Source organism: Ambystoma mexicanum, chromosome 4q (assembly GCF_040938575.1).
Source record: "Ambystoma mexicanum isolate Mex_15411 chromosome 4q, UKY_AmexF1_1, whole genome shotgun sequence".
Taxonomy (NCBI): domain Eukaryota; kingdom Metazoa; phylum Chordata; class Amphibia; order Caudata; family Ambystomatidae; genus Ambystoma; species Ambystoma mexicanum.
In genome coordinates this window covers 118,675,350-118,691,248 of record NC_090928.1, presented here as the reverse complement: position 1 = coordinate 118,691,248, position 15,899 = coordinate 118,675,350, and the positions used below count along the sequence as shown (strand labels likewise).

At 39.3% G+C, this 15,899-nt stretch overlaps 1 protein-coding gene across 3 annotated transcripts in view; it reads right to left on the bottom strand.

The window, feature by feature from the left end:
* LOC138467526 (zinc finger protein 84-like) overlaps nt 1-15,899 on the bottom strand; it is a 453,354-nt gene that overhangs the window by 107,428 nt on the left and 330,027 nt on the right. For all 3 annotated transcript variants that reach the window (XM_069607629.1, XM_069607631.1, XM_069607630.1), the window contains one exon: nt 11,298-11,408. In XM_069607629.1, coding sequence (XP_069463730.1) covers nt 11,298-11,408 — 111 coding nt within the window. The remainder of the gene's footprint in view (nt 1-11,297; nt 11,409-15,899) is intronic.

Genomic DNA, 15,899 nt, shown 5'->3' with positions numbered 1-15,899 from the left:
AAAGGGTGAAACACACATTTATCATAAAAAAGAGTAACTGCACACAGGTTATTTCTATAGAATGTGTAACAATAAGAAGGCAAGGAATTAAGTATAAGAAGAGAAATGAGAAAGATGGAGGAAGGAAAGGGAGAGGGACGGTGGTGAGAATGAAACGGGCATGGGAGAGCAAGAGTGAGACCGAGATTGCAATGAAGGCACATGGGAGTGCTGCAAGTAAACAGACAGTGAGGACACTGGTTAGAAAAGTAACTAAGGACAAAAAGCAGCGAGACGGCATATCCCCCACTGAATAGCACAGAACCATTGGAATATTATGCCCAAGATCACACATAGTGCCAGAAATGCTCCAAGAATAAAGGAAAAACTATAAATGCAAATTACACAATAGGGAAGGTTAATGCAACAGCAAGTGGCACTAGTTTAGGCACGGCAAGCCCCTACACAAGCACAGCAGGAATTAACACAATCATAAGCACGTTTGCAGTAAAACACAGTAGCGTCATGGGATGTGCATGCAGTGACACAGACCTATAACCAGAATAGCGGAAGCAATAATAGGAGGGAGCACTTTCACCAGCACACGCGGGCATTTACACACCATAGGATGGAGCATGCATGGCCTTCCTATGCCATTATTATTATTATTATTTTTTATTCTGTGCAAAATGATAGCAGACATATTGGGGAGAGATTTGAGACACTACTTCAGGGATTACTTATGTACACACACAAGAAGTCATATTAGCATTTTAAGGCCAGCAAATTTGAAGAATTAGCTCAAGAAGTATTACTTATGGAGCACACACACTGATTAGCATGGCTTTCAAGAATAAAAGGCAGATTGTTAAAAATTATCCACATTGTTTTATTCTAGATAAAAAGTACCCATGGATGAGAAAGAAGGACCAATGAGTGCAAGCAAGCTAGGAGCTACTAAAGTAAGGGAATAAAACTGAAGGGCAATGATCGCTCTTGGTGAGGGACACAGATTAATTTGACAAACAAATGCTTGTTTAATGTACATTTATTTAGTAGTTAAGGATTGCAAACGGAAACAAGGAGGATTTGGCAGAAGTACTGAGCATTTTGTGGACCAGTAGTCAGATACCCAGTATATTGCAACATGAAATGGCAAATCTTGCGGCACAAACCTGTATTTATTGCTGGATTTTTGTGGCACATTTCATAGAATGGCACATTGCAGGAAAGAGGCAGTCTGTAAGTCTACAAGAAAGGCAGGGTGTCATTATTGGTACCTTGTGTATCAATTTAATAGGAAGAGTACCATATATCTCTGGGTTGGCAGAACAGTGTTCGTTTTGGCTATGTTTTTGTGTTAATGTGTGTGCTTATTTAATATTATTGATAGTATTGATCATTATCTGTTGTAATGTTGAAAATATTCCCTTTCTATGATCTCTAATCCCCAAACACCCACACACATCCATCAACAACACACCTCACACGTTTGACCAATTCCCCATCGCTACTTCTGCATTGTGCATCCTTTCTCCCAATAATCTGCAGCTCACGGCCTCTTTCTGGCCAACCGCTCCCTCTCTGCTTTTTGGCACACTGCTCCCCCTGAGCCTCTGCTCCATCTACTTTCTGTACCACTGCTCCCTCTGTGATCTCTAGCCCACCGCCCCAATGCTTTCTCTCTGCTTCCTTGCCCACCGTTTCCCCCTCTAACCCACTGGTCTCCATCCGCTTTGTATTTGTATTTATTTTTGTTTATATAGTGCTTTATGCCAAAGCGCTTTACATTAGAACAACAATAATAGATAGAATATAATGAAATATCAATTGAAGCAAATTACAAACATGAAACAAGCTAACAAAACAGTATGTAGGGCAATTTACCTGGTTTATAATTGAGGAAGGAAGGAGGAGGAAACGGTAGAGATGAGGGAGGCAGGACAGGGAGATAAAAATGAGGAGCAGGAGGGAAATGGTAAGCAGGGAAATGATGAGGGAGGAGAGAGAGAAATAAAGGCGGTAAGGAGGACTGTCATGGTGGGGGATAGAGAAGAGATTTCAAGGAGGCACAGAAGGAGGAGTAGGTGGGAATGGACCGAATAGAGAGAGAGGTAGAGAGTTCCCTCATATTGTGAGCTTTTTTTTATTTTTTTAATGTAGCTTTTGGCCCTGATCCTCCAAAAATGGGGCATCTAAAAATAGATGAGAGGATATGCTTTTTTAGATAACCTATTTTTGGAAATGGGTAGGTCACCTTATTCTCAAAGGTGACCTGCGCATTTCCAGTGGGCTGAGCTGTAGCGCATATATGCTGGCCAGCCGCCTTGAATAGGTTTGTGTTGGAAGCGCTCTCTAGACAGGCTACCAGCGCATTTTTATGTGGCAGGCCATTAAGGGGCCTGCCAGTGTAAAATGCAAACCAAAAAATGCATTTCTATCACATTTGAGTAACAGAAATCAGGCGAGACAACAGTGGTTCATAACTCTGCTGTGACACTTTAACATCTTTTTTTTTTAAATGTCAAGACCGGGTCAGGAAAGACCCTATCATGCAGTAGCACTCAGTGGGCCTCATTACAACCTTGGTGCTAAGTGCACCAACTTTACCACCATGGTGTAAACTCCGTTTACACCATGGTGGATGGCGGATTTACCGCCCCATTCCAAGGTGAGTGGGGCGGTAAATCCCCATTTCCCATTTTCCCTTCCCCATTCCCATTTTTGCCCCATAGGGCATAATGGGAGTGGGGAAGGCGCTAATTACGCCGCCGTAAATTACGGCGGCGTAATTAGCACCATGGCAGGTTAGCGCCATGGATTTTAACGCCTGCTAAAAGCAGGCGTTAAAATCAGAATCAGGCGTTAAGGGTTAACGGTGGCGTTAACCCTTAACGCCCGAGTTGTAATGAGGCCCAGTGTGTGCCTATTTGAAGCAGGCACATAGTGTTGTCTACAAATTCTGCACATCATCGCAAAGTGCATCTTGTTTGTAAATTTGGGATGCACTTTTTAACACCCCCTGATTTGCGCAAAGGGGTGAAAAAGGCCATCTGGATGGGTGCATATAAGATGCGCCCATTCAAATGCTATAGTGGCTTGGACTGCGCTTTTTTTGGGGCAAGTGATGAGATGTGCTTGTGCATTTAATTTCTTAGGTCCAAAAAGTTGAGAACCTTGCCCCTTGTGTCTCATTTTTTAAAAACTGTTGTTTTTGCAAAAACAGCAGTTTTCACGGGTGTGTTTGCGCTTTTTTTTAAACTGACGTTTTTGCAGCATTTTGCAGCATCGCATCATCACTATATGCTTCAGAGTCTGAGTAGTATCTATGATGATTGGTTGATTAGAAGGAGTAAAGAGAAGGAAACTTGGAGATGTGAAATATGAAAAAACACAGGGATATCATGTTATAGTTTTGTCATGTTATGGCCACAAAGAGGGGGGCAGCAACACACATACACTGAACCTAAATACCGCCCACAATAGTAGACAATATTCCCACAATGCAAGCATAGCACCAGTTTAAGCAACAGTAACCCCATATCCTGGTAGCAGTATATGAGAAAACAGGGAGGACGACAAGAAATAAAATGACATGAAGCAACATGCAACTGTGAGGGCCAGGAATGTGGGACAGCGAGGGAAAACATAACGAGAAACCTCCTGCCAGCATATGGAGCAATGTAGGAGAGTAAGCAACAGAAAATATTTATTTTGTACACATGTGTTAGCAAAAATATTGATTTATGTTATAGATGAAAACATTGTCATTTTTGGAGCGCAAGAGGAATTTTTATATGGGTTTAGTGGAGTATAGTGTAGCAATACAGTTGGAAGGAACATCATAAGAAAAGTTAAGTACTAGGGGATGAAAGAAGGAGATGGACAGAGAGAGAGAAAAGGTAGGTATCTGTGAACACAGGGAGTGTGTGGATTTCCTCATGGATTATAATTACAGTAAAGAGGACACGGGTGGGTACAAGTGAAAGATAGTGAGGGATATATTGGTTTGAAATGGATAGCATTCCTCCCAGTAGAGTGTGGCAGGTGTTGGTAAAATATATATATATATATATATATATATATATATATATATATATATATATATATATATACCCGCCTAAACCCAAAGCCTGCCACCCAGGACATACAGACATCTCGATTCAGGATACTCTCACCTTACATAATCTTGAAGATTTGGAACTTGAAAATGCAGACCTTACAAATAATATGGATCAAGAATTTGAACCAATGAACATTGACACCAGCTGGCCAGGGAAAACCGCATTAAAAGATACAATCTCGATTCAACCCTATGTTTAATCCGGGAGGCCATGTTGAGGCTTTCCAGGACCTGGTTATTAATGATCTCAAAAAGATCCAGAAAAAATGGACCGCATTGAGAACAAATGTAACCCCGGCACAACAACGTACAGTACAACAACTAGGTGCAATGACGGAGTACATAATCAAACCGTCAGATAAGGGGACTAACATAGTCATTATGAATCGGCACGACTATGTTAAGGAGGCCCAGAGACAATTTATGGACAAGAATTGCTACGCTAAACTACAGGATGATCCTTCACAAGCCATGAGTCTTTTACTATCTAACCTTTTACAAACTTGGAAGGAGAGAGACTTGTTAGACCAAGACATTTGTACATTTGTACAATCTAAATTCCTTATTATTCCAACCATTTACTTTCTGCCTAAAGTCCACAAGAGCTTGACTAAACCCCCAGGCAAACCGATAGTTACACTTTGCGGGGCACTGTTGGAAAATCTTTCACGGTTTGTGGATGATACATTGGTTACTTTCGTTACTACTCTACCCTCCTATTTGAGGGATACGAAAGATTTCTTGAGCCGGATAGAAGGTATACCATGGGAATCGTCTTACTTACTAACAACATTAGATGTGGTCTCTCTCTATACATCTATCCGACACTCTGATGGCCTTAAAGCATGTGAGCACTTTTTGTAAACCAGGTCCATGAACTACCTGCAACATGGCCTCATGATACTAGATATGATCCAACTCTGTTTAACCAATAACTGTTTTCTCTTTGACAAAGAATTCTTCATCCAACTCCAAGGCACTGCTATGGGCACTACGTTCGCTCCACCATATGCAAATTTGACAATGGGCTGGTGGGAGAAGTTTGTAGTTTGGCATCCCAGAAACATCACACACAGATAAAATAGCACTGTGGCTATGCTACATTGATGATCTGTTTGTGATCTGGGACGGCACCGATCAGGAATGGCTAGACTTCGTTAGTGTATTGAATACCAATGAGCTCAACCTACAATTTACTAAGAGTCACAGTAAAACGGACATTGTATTTCTGGATATTGCAGTCTCTGTGGCCCATGGCGAACTTACTAGCAGCCTATATAGGAAGCCCACCAGCTCTAATATTCCATTGCATGCGAAGAGCAGCCATCCCACAGCCCTGAAGTGGAGCATCCCCTATGGGGAATTTATTCGCATTCGTAGAAACTGCTCTAACATTAACACTTTTGACAGCGAATGTGCCTTGATGGCTCACAGGTTCAAAAACCGTGGCTATCCGATTAAAGTACTGGAAAGAGCGTTCTTAAAAGCTAGGGACATGGATCGCTCTCTGTTACTGGTTTTCAATGTTGTCCAAGCTAAAACTTCAGACGATGCAGATACATGTCTGATCTTGACCTACGGTAATGGTGCCCAGAATATTCGCCAGGTAATACAGAAACACTGGCACGTTCTAAAGTTAGACGAACATCTTGGCGAGACACTGGCATCCAAAGCAAACATCACATTTCGTAGATCGTCCTCATTTAAAGTTACCCTTGTACCCAGCTTCATGGGTCCTCTTTTTGATCAATCAGGGGCCAGTTGGATGAACATCAAAAGACCGGGCTTCCAAAAATGTTCTAAATGCAAACCATGTACCTATGCTGTCAACACTAATTGCTATTTACATCCTATTTTGGGAGAGAACATTAAGATTGTATCTAGGATTACTTGTGAAACTGAATATGTGGTCTACGTGTTAAACTGCCCATGTAACAAGTGGTACGTCGGTAGCACCAAATGAAAATTGAAATTGAGGGTGCTACAGCACATTAGGACAATCAAGAATGCTGATCCGACTTACCCAATGGCCCTCCATTTTAAGAGCAAACACGGTGGTAAACTAGAGGGATTTTCTTTTTTGGAATACATACAGTGACTAAACCACTTAGAGGCGGCAATCGTGAACTAACACTAAGACAATTGTAAACTAAATGTATTTTAGGCCTCGAGACAAAAAAACCCAGGGGTCATAACCTCGATGAGGAACTATACACCTTCCTGGGTACATGAGGTTCTCTATAGCCTTTTTTTCAGACCTGCTTGAATTAGATTTCATATGCATTTTATTGCTGATATTCCTTTTCCAGGTATAGATTGGGTTATGTATATTTTCTGTTATGCCTTTTGCTATGGTATGTTCAATTCTATTTGTGTACTTTACGTATGAATATTTCACTTCATAATTTTTGATTTTATGGTTGTCGACATACATAATTTAGGTTTGGGCTGTTTCTCTTTTAAATTGAGTGTTTTTAAATATTGTTTTAACTTTGTAGCTGTACAGGTTTCGGTACTTATTTTAAGTGGTCCTTTCAACACAGAGATTATTGGACTTGTTTTAATCTGCTTATCTGTTAAGATTTGTGATAATTCACAATGGGTGCAATATATAGGGACTTTAACTGCATTTGTAATACCCTTTATTTATACAAAAATAGAATGATGCATGAATATGGGCCAACATCATATTAATATGACTTATAGGCATTTTTATGAATATTGAGATTCGATGCGCACAGCACTTTCTTACAAAGCAATATTTGCACGCACTTTGCACTTTATAAGAGGAAACTTTTTCCTCCCCTCAGTATTAAGAACTAGCAGCCCATGCATGCACTGAAGACTCAGAGAGAAACAAATTAATAGAGATGCTCTTTATTGTATAACAAGGAGGATATTATAATCCATATACTAACATCCGACTACAGAGCCTTATATTTATAGTTGAGTGATATGCATGGACGGAGAGCACTACGCACTTTATATTTTTTGCTGCTACGTAAATGCAAACTTTTGCTGCTATAATGCAATTTGCACATATCTTTATATTCTTATTCTTGCGTATTTGCACAACCCGATTGAATAGGTCACTTTACCCACATGCTCGCTTTTTAAGCTTTACCTATGCCTGCTGTACTACATATGTAGTCACAGCATCCAATAATCAGGGATTACATATGCAGTATACACCTTGCATAGGCTGCCCCTTTTTTATCTTTATTAAGCAGCCACGGGCAGTACCTTATTTTTCTCATTTTTTCGCAAGGCTAAAAAACATCAGACATACAACAAGACAGTTTAAAATTAACAAATGCCCTTTACGAAAGTTGTTTTACATATAACGGCATTAATATTGTTTTTACGGCATTGGTTTTGAAATTATGAACCTACTTTAACCTTTCTTTGAATTGTCTTGTATGCTTTTCGTGTAAATGGAATCTGACTGCACCTTCCCATGTGAATTATACACTTTTTTACTGTTTAAAGATGTCCGCCTGTTAAAACATGTAAAACAGCGGCAACTAACAGGTAGACAATCTCTATGGATAATCAGAGAGTTGTCAAGGTTTAAATCTTTGTCCATCATCTGTGTTCCCTGTAACCTACGTGATCAAGCGGTTTGCATACCGCAAAACGCGTCATACTTTTGCTTAGATGGTTCCTTTTCCTGACGCATAAACATCAATAAAGAAAATCGTGTTGCCAGGAAATACAGAAGTGTTTTCTTTCCTCTTAACTGCCGCAGGGACATTCCCCCCCCCCCCCCTTACAGCTGCTCCCTGGAGTGCATTCCACAAGTTGCCCTTCTTTCGAAAAGCCTCATTCTGCTATATATATATATATTAAAGAAGGTAGAGAAGACCCCAGGATAGAAGAAGGTGGAGTAACCTTTTTATGATTATGTCAATGTAAAGTATTGAAAATATGTTTACTATGTATTATGTTATGTTTTAGTAAAGTAACAAAGAAATACTGGGTTATAAAAAGAAGTGATATACATGTGTCACACTTGCCTGTACTTATGAACACGTGCACATTTTCAGCATCATGGGTAGGTTTATTACAGTAGGAAGGGCAACACTAAGTGTTAATTATATCTCGCCAGGATAAACACAGCAAAGAAAGAAGAGACCGTGGTCTGGCGACATCAGAAGGACTACAAAAAGAAGAGTAAAGAGATAATTTTCATAAAAATAGAGAAAGCTAAAAGCAGGCCTGCCATCACGTTCATACAAAATGGATAAAGTACAGTGCACCACTGCCTCTGCTCTAAAAATATGAGCTTGCGCTGTTCCTGGTCATGGATTAACAGCGATGACCCCAGCATCATCACAACAAGGAAATATACAGTGACAAGGCCAATGCCCTACATGCAGAGACAGGAGAAGACTTGCTAAATGGGAAGTATAGTGTTTGTTAGTATAACATGACTTTTGCCTCCATTTGGTTTCTACAGGAAGTGAATAATATCTTCTCATGGATGCACAAAGAAGAAAGAAAAGGAGCAGCAGAAGAGAAAGAAAAAGAGATTGTTCCTTTTTTATTATTGTTGCTTGTGTCTTGTATGTTTCGTTTTCATTTTATGGTTATAAAAGAAAAGGGGACAGTTTATCCCCAGTAGTATTAATGATGCAACAGTACACAATTAATTTTATCAAAAGATAGTCGAGATTTTTCCCTTTTTTAATTAAGAGAAGCACTTGGAGATGCCATTTGAGCTCAGCATGGCACTGAGTAGAGCAGAATAAGATATGAACCTGTGAAAAGTGTGAGGCAAGAAAGGGTAAAACGTCCCTGGCATACCCATGTATAAGCATAGATGAACATAGGTTATAGTAAAATAAGCACAAGAGGGAGGAGTAGCCATTCAACTAAACTGAAAAAAGAAGACATTTAGTACCAAATGTTTAGAAGGTAGTAGTATTTCAAAGAAACAAAAGCATTCAAGGAGTAATGTTTAGGTTTTAGGAGGAAGTGCTGATAATAAAATGCACTTATTTTTCAAGAAACTCATAGGTTTCTTTTTAAATTACAGATGGACAGAGAACAGCTGCAATTCAAGTGACCTATGCACCCAAACCTAAAAGCAGGGAGGAAGGCCCTAACCGTCATAAAAAGGGTTTAAGGGACCCAGCCAGTTGCCATCAAAATGAAAGAAACAACACTCCTCTTATGCCCTTCCCCCATCCTTGTGTGCCCAATTGCAACAATGTGCTCTTGACTGACTATCCTGCTCAAGAATATAAGGTATGGCCCTTATATGAACTAAGGGGCCCTTGAAGTTGCTGCAAAGCAGCCAAAGAAATAAAAGACTAATGAAAGGGTCCTTGGGCTCAATATGGTGAAGAACAAAAGAAATAGATGGAAGATGCGTAGATGGAAGTTGAGCCAGTTAATTGCGTTTCAATCAAAGAACTGCTGGCGAATGGGACAGCGACAAGGAAACATTGCGGGGTAGAGAAATAAAATGTGTGTATATACATTTTTAATGAACTTCTATGAGAAAAAGAAAGAGCAATGAAAGTAGAAAATGGGCTGGTGGGTCCCCTCAAAGAGTATATAAATGTCATTTAATGATATATCCTGATTCTCATAGTGGCAGGGTCACTCATTGTGCATGTTAAAGGATACATAGATAGACATAAAAATAAAAGGAGGCAGAATATGTGCCACCTTAGACACAAAAGAGACATAAAGAAGAAGAATACAATATAGCTGAAGATACTATGGGTCCTTTAGGAGTGTTTTCCATGACACCTCCCATGTTTAGATAAGAGCACTGAGCTGATGGGGGTGACTGAGATAGGGATATGCAAACATATCTCATGTTGGGGGGGTTAAACAATGAGTGTGTGGTTGATATTTCGACCAGAAGGGGGAAATGAAGAGGAGTAGACCCCCCCCACCCCTTGATGATGGACAGGTGAACATGCCCTACAGGGCACCTGCCCCGCCCTCCTGTCTATCTCTGTAAGAATCAGGTAGAAGCAGTGTCCATTGAGGCAGCCATACTGCTTTTATTCCAGGCAGTTGCATTAGGGAATTGATGCAATGTAGGTTAGAGGTGGCGAGAATAGGTGAAAGGAGTACACATGTACAAATTTATTTAAGAGATATGGAAAATATTACATTACACACATTCATTTAGGAAAAGAAACATAAAATAAATGCATAACGTGTACAACATGAATAACACAGAATATAGCGCCCTGATATAGAAATGCTACAGTAAAAGGTAGCCATTTTTCCTAAAACTGATGCCATAGCATGCATTACAAATAAATGCAGGCCTCAAAGCCTCATGGAAATTCTAATTTCTCAAAATACAGAAATATAGGGCTGGGCAGAACTCGGAAAAATAGCAATGCAACCCAAGGTTATTGGTAGCAGGGCGAGCCCTGGACAAATGACGGGTAATATGATATGATATTTTATCTATAGCACGGCTATACATAAGTGTTTCAAGGCGTGACAAGGCAAGGGGGGTGAACAAGGGAGGACAAGACAGCGATCTTACTAGGCCAAGTGACATTGAGATTGCACTAGTGCAGGTACAGTGATTTATCAATTTATCAGTTTTATATGGTACGAAAATACATTTCTAGCGGTGCCACAGCAGAAAGGGAGTTTTAGACTTAAAGTTGGTAGAAAGTAAGGAATAGATAAAAGATCCAGGGAACCAATAAGAACGTGACAGCGAATCTCATGTCCTTAGCAGTGTGTGCTAGAGCCTGTGCCATTTCAAAACTGCTTTTATCCAGTTTTTAAAGTTGCAAAACATGTCTTGTGATTTAGTAGAAAGGGGAAAACATGTTTTGTGCTGATTAGCATAACATGAGGTCATTGCAAGAAGAAATCAGGAAGCTTTTATGTCCAATGAAAACAGGCCATGCACTTTGCTTAAGAAATCTGGCCTATCATATTGTAAGTATCATATTAGAAAAGAACTGTTGTGTAATATCTTCTTTCTATTAAAGTATGCCACAGATAGAAAAACTACTTTTCCTTGCTAACTTGAACATCTGGTTATCTTATCAATCGCTCCCAACTTGTCGTAAAAATTTAAAGAGGTTTCTCTTTCTTGCACATTGTGTGTTTATTTCCAAGGATAGCTGGCTGCATGGGGCTAAGTCTGAGAAATGACCTCCTTAACACATACATCTAACTGAGAAGTTGAGAGAACTGTACTTACCCCTCTGAATATAGATGGGTTCTGTTTTTTCAAAGTTCTGGTGGTCAACAGAATAAGCCTCTTCCTCTTGCTTAATTTTGACTGAAATTACTGGAAAGACAGTCTCTTGTACTACATTGGAACACAATCAACAATTAAGACAATAACAGATGCATTTATGAAGATTTTCAATATTTTATAAAGTAATTCATTCTTCAGTTTATAGGGGAATAGGATTTAAGAAATGGGTAAAGCAGGGAACCATGTCATATGGAAAGTAGCCCCTAATGCACATACCTCTGTTTATGGGTTCCATGTTACATATGCATACTTTAAACAATAGTCGATTGATATAATACAGAGGCATTCTTAGCATGTAACTACAGTTAATGTCTGCAATAAAGGCACAGGCACACCACTAACCAGATGAACTGTTTGTATCTTATAAATAGCGACATAGATGTTCATGTTATGCAGCATCAACATCTGAACGCTCAAGAAGAGCTATGCATACACTAAACATACGTCGGCTTATTGTCAAACTTGCAACTTCACTTCAAATGTGCATTGATTTAATGTAAAAATAAACTACAACTATTGTGCCATAATTGTTACATATTCATAGTTGTTTTTAAGAAAATAGTGGTTATCATATTATATGTCTGCATGTCTAGTGAGCATGTGATGCAGCCAAAACATAGCTTTCAACTAAACCTTACCCATGACTGCTTACTCGTTGTGCACCTGCTATTGGATTATCTGTAACCTACCTCCATTACATATATGTAACCGCATGTACCCATTAATGGATTATCTGTAACCTGCCTCCATTTCATGTATATAACCTTTATGAAACTAAGTATGCCACAAGTAACAGTGCCATAATGCCTTTGGGCTGTATGTGCGTTATACAAATGTAAAAATAAATAAATAAAATATATGTTATGTATATATTAGACTGTTGGACAATGACAGTTCATTGTAGTCTTTTGCATAACATGTCCAATGGTAGATACACAAACATGTCGTTGTTACAGTCCAACCATATCTGTAAACATGCTATTGCAGGTGCTACTTTCCCTATGTCCACTTGTTTAGAGGTTGCAAGGCTTCCAGCTCCTGGCATCACAACATGGCATCTCCCAAGCAACTTGGAATCCCACAATATTCCATGCTCATGTGTATACTGATATGCTATGGCATTTAGGCATTTAGAACGCGCCTATACACAAGTGTTTCAAGGCGTGAAAACAAGAGGGCCTCTTTAGATGATAAATACTTTTACAAAAAGAACTTGCATGTCTCCTTGCAGTTGAAAAGCCCAATGTTACTATGGCAATTTCCTTCATACAGATTAACCTGCTCAAGGAAATGAAAGACTCAAGGAAACTCTAAATGAAGCAGCAATAGTGCTCTTGGACTGGAGTAAGAGTAATTACATTAACACATCCTTTAGCACTTTAAGTGCCATTGGGAACACAGATACCTCGAAAAAGGTGGTCTTGTTTTGCTACTAGGTCATACATTTATGTTCAGAATTGTGGAGGTGGATGGCAGGAAGTCCTGTTCTTATTCCCAACAAAAAGTCCCTAGAACTACCATAGGACAAGCATTTATTTTGCCAAAGATTCTGGACATCTGCAGAGGAGTACTCAAAATGCTAAAGCATAACATTTAAAACTCCTTGCTACATAAATATCTCAAAACTGCACAGAAAATAGATAAGACAGCAGACACCAACAAGATAACTTTCATCATATTATTGTTTCCTGTGTAGTAGCGAAACAATGAAGCCCAGCTTGTAACTAAAACATTCTATAAATAAATCTAAAAGTACACCATTAAATAAAACATTCAAAGGATGAAGTTATAACGGTAAAGCACTTATTCCCTCAGGTGGGTCCTAAAGTACCCTCAATTTCAGTGTTATATTATACTCTAGTGAGCATGTGACGCAGCCAAAACATATCTTTCAGAGCTCCAAAATGCATAAAAACCTAGCACAATTTGAAGTGTGTCTTGTAAACATTTGTGGTCTTATTAATTCAATGAAACTGATCAATCCTTGAGTTTACACTTTGTCACTGTGTTGGAACCGGTTCCTGAAAATATAGGCATCCCTATCAACTCCTGCATGTCTGTATTTTTGTGCTCTAATATTCCATACAACAGAGGGCTATTCCATACAACAGAGGGATAGTTTCAGGAAAGAGGATGAATACAATGTTTCTGCCAAATACATGGTGCACACTGGAGATTAATTACATCATTACTTGTCATGCATAAAGTCGCGATGATAAATCAATTACAGTTTCATACCTTTAAAAAAAACAGAAGTACAAATAAAATCCTTTCTTAAATGAGAACATCAGCAAGATGTTAACCGATGATGGCAGAGCTAAACTCAATAGTGAAGAGTCATGAGACATTTTGTAAATGCCTAAATCCTGGATATTACAGTACCAAGGTACAATTTTTTTTTTAATGAGAGCAGGCTACGCTCAAAAACCGTAATGAAGGAGATGTAAACAATAGAAGTAGTTAATGGGAAAGTTTGCTAAAAAATGTTATTGTCCCGATCGTTCGAACATGTACTTTTAAGCAAATTGTAATCAATCTTAAAAATATTTCCTATTCAACTTACCTTAGTATTCCTCACTTTTACACATTCGAAAATAAGGGTTGGGCGCGGCCATCGTGTGCTAATCCAATCCGTTGATGCATCGCCCTATGTTCAAGTGCCCTCGTGGCACTAAATCTTATACCCCTGAAGCTGACATTATTAGTCCAAACGATATGCTCCACCTATTTTCATGACGTTTGTGGCCAGTGTAGCCAAACGTGCCCTGCCATCACCCATGACATAACGTTACTTCACGCAGAACCAGGAAGATAAACACACACATCCTCTCACAGTATGTAACTTTTCTTTATTATCCCAAATAGGATAGCAAAACAGAAAACATTGATAGTCTGAAATGTAACAAGTGCTTTTATTTATCAAATAACGCTCACAAGAGAATATTAAGTCCACAAAATTAACGATTTTTTTTACCATACAAGTTATAGCTAGCGAACATCGCATGGTTAGAATGTTGTTTATAACTTCCTCATGGTGCGCAGATTGCGATCTACGATTGATCAATCCCTGTACTCCAATTCTTGTGTATCCTTATGTTACAAGCAGCAAAACTTTCTAATGACACACATGGTGTTGCGTTGTGGATTCTTTGCACTTTCAAGTGCAACGCTTTCGCTTCAGCACGTTGTTACATCGTGAATGCGGACAAGCTACTCCTTATTGCTGTTACTGCCAAAGGGCAGATTGGTCCCTGTCGGGCCTCCCACATAACGGTTATACAATAAGCACCGTGCGTGGTAATCTGCCAATGTCGATTGAAGAATCCATCCGACGGTAGCTGGAAACTATGGCATACGCACAACGGTACAATATATCTGCGTAGAGAATAAAATAATGTATTTTAGTAGCCGTTGTGTAATCAAATATAACAAGTTACTGTATAACTCAGAAACCGGATGAAACCTAATCATAAACACAAACTGCACAAACTACACCACACGTGCATCAAACTAGCGCTGTGAAGTAGGTATAGCTCTGAATGGGATGGTGAACCAGATGGACCCGCTTAACATAGCGGGCCCACCAGAAAATAAGATCAGAGATAGTAACATTTTATGTTGAACCACAGACAGGTGGCATTATAATGGAACTGGTAAGATTAAAGATCAAATGAGAACCAAGTGCCCACTGAAAAGGTTCAGTCCCCGCCCCTCCCCCAGCCCCCACTTTATGGTGCACAACGATTCAACGGTGACAGCACACCAGGATTTTCCACAGGACAAAGCGGGTTGAAATATCATTAGCCTGCATACAGGTTGTGGTTGCGGGTCTTCGATGAATACTCGTCACAATATGCTCCAGGCAAAAACCCATAACAAGGACAGTAAGCAATACGCCCAAAAAAAAAAATCAAACCTCTATTCACTTCTCTTTAAATTATACGCAAATAACAATCATTACTAGACCGATAAACAGACCGTGAGTTACACACTCGTTTTATTATAGTGCGCGGTATGAATATCATATCATTCAACATAACATAACGTACTGTGTCAAATCTTGATCAGATCGCACATCGCTGAATTAGTCATTACGCATTTAGCACACATCCCATTTTTAATCGCACAAATAATATGTATAGTTGAGCTTACATAATTTCAGAAAGTTCTATTCTCTCGTTGTCACACTGAGTAACCACTCCGAACAACAGATCGCAGAAATGGAAACTATATTTTCGTATGTCCACTTTCAATATAGTAATTGTTATAATTTTTTGTGGGTATTCGACACATTGTGTCCTTCGAACAGTTGTCGACTTCGCTCAAGAACAAATAACAATAGCACCCTGTTTTCAGTGGTTGAAGCCAGAGATGGGTAAGTTTAGATTTTGTGAAAGAATGCCACAAAAATAAAAACTGGACATGACGCTGCTGCGCGCAAGTGGTTCAGAAAACAAAGGACAGTGTCAAACAGCTATGTAAAATCATTTTCGCAACGGGAATGTAGGAACAATTCAGAACGGCATGTGTTGGGGTGCTACC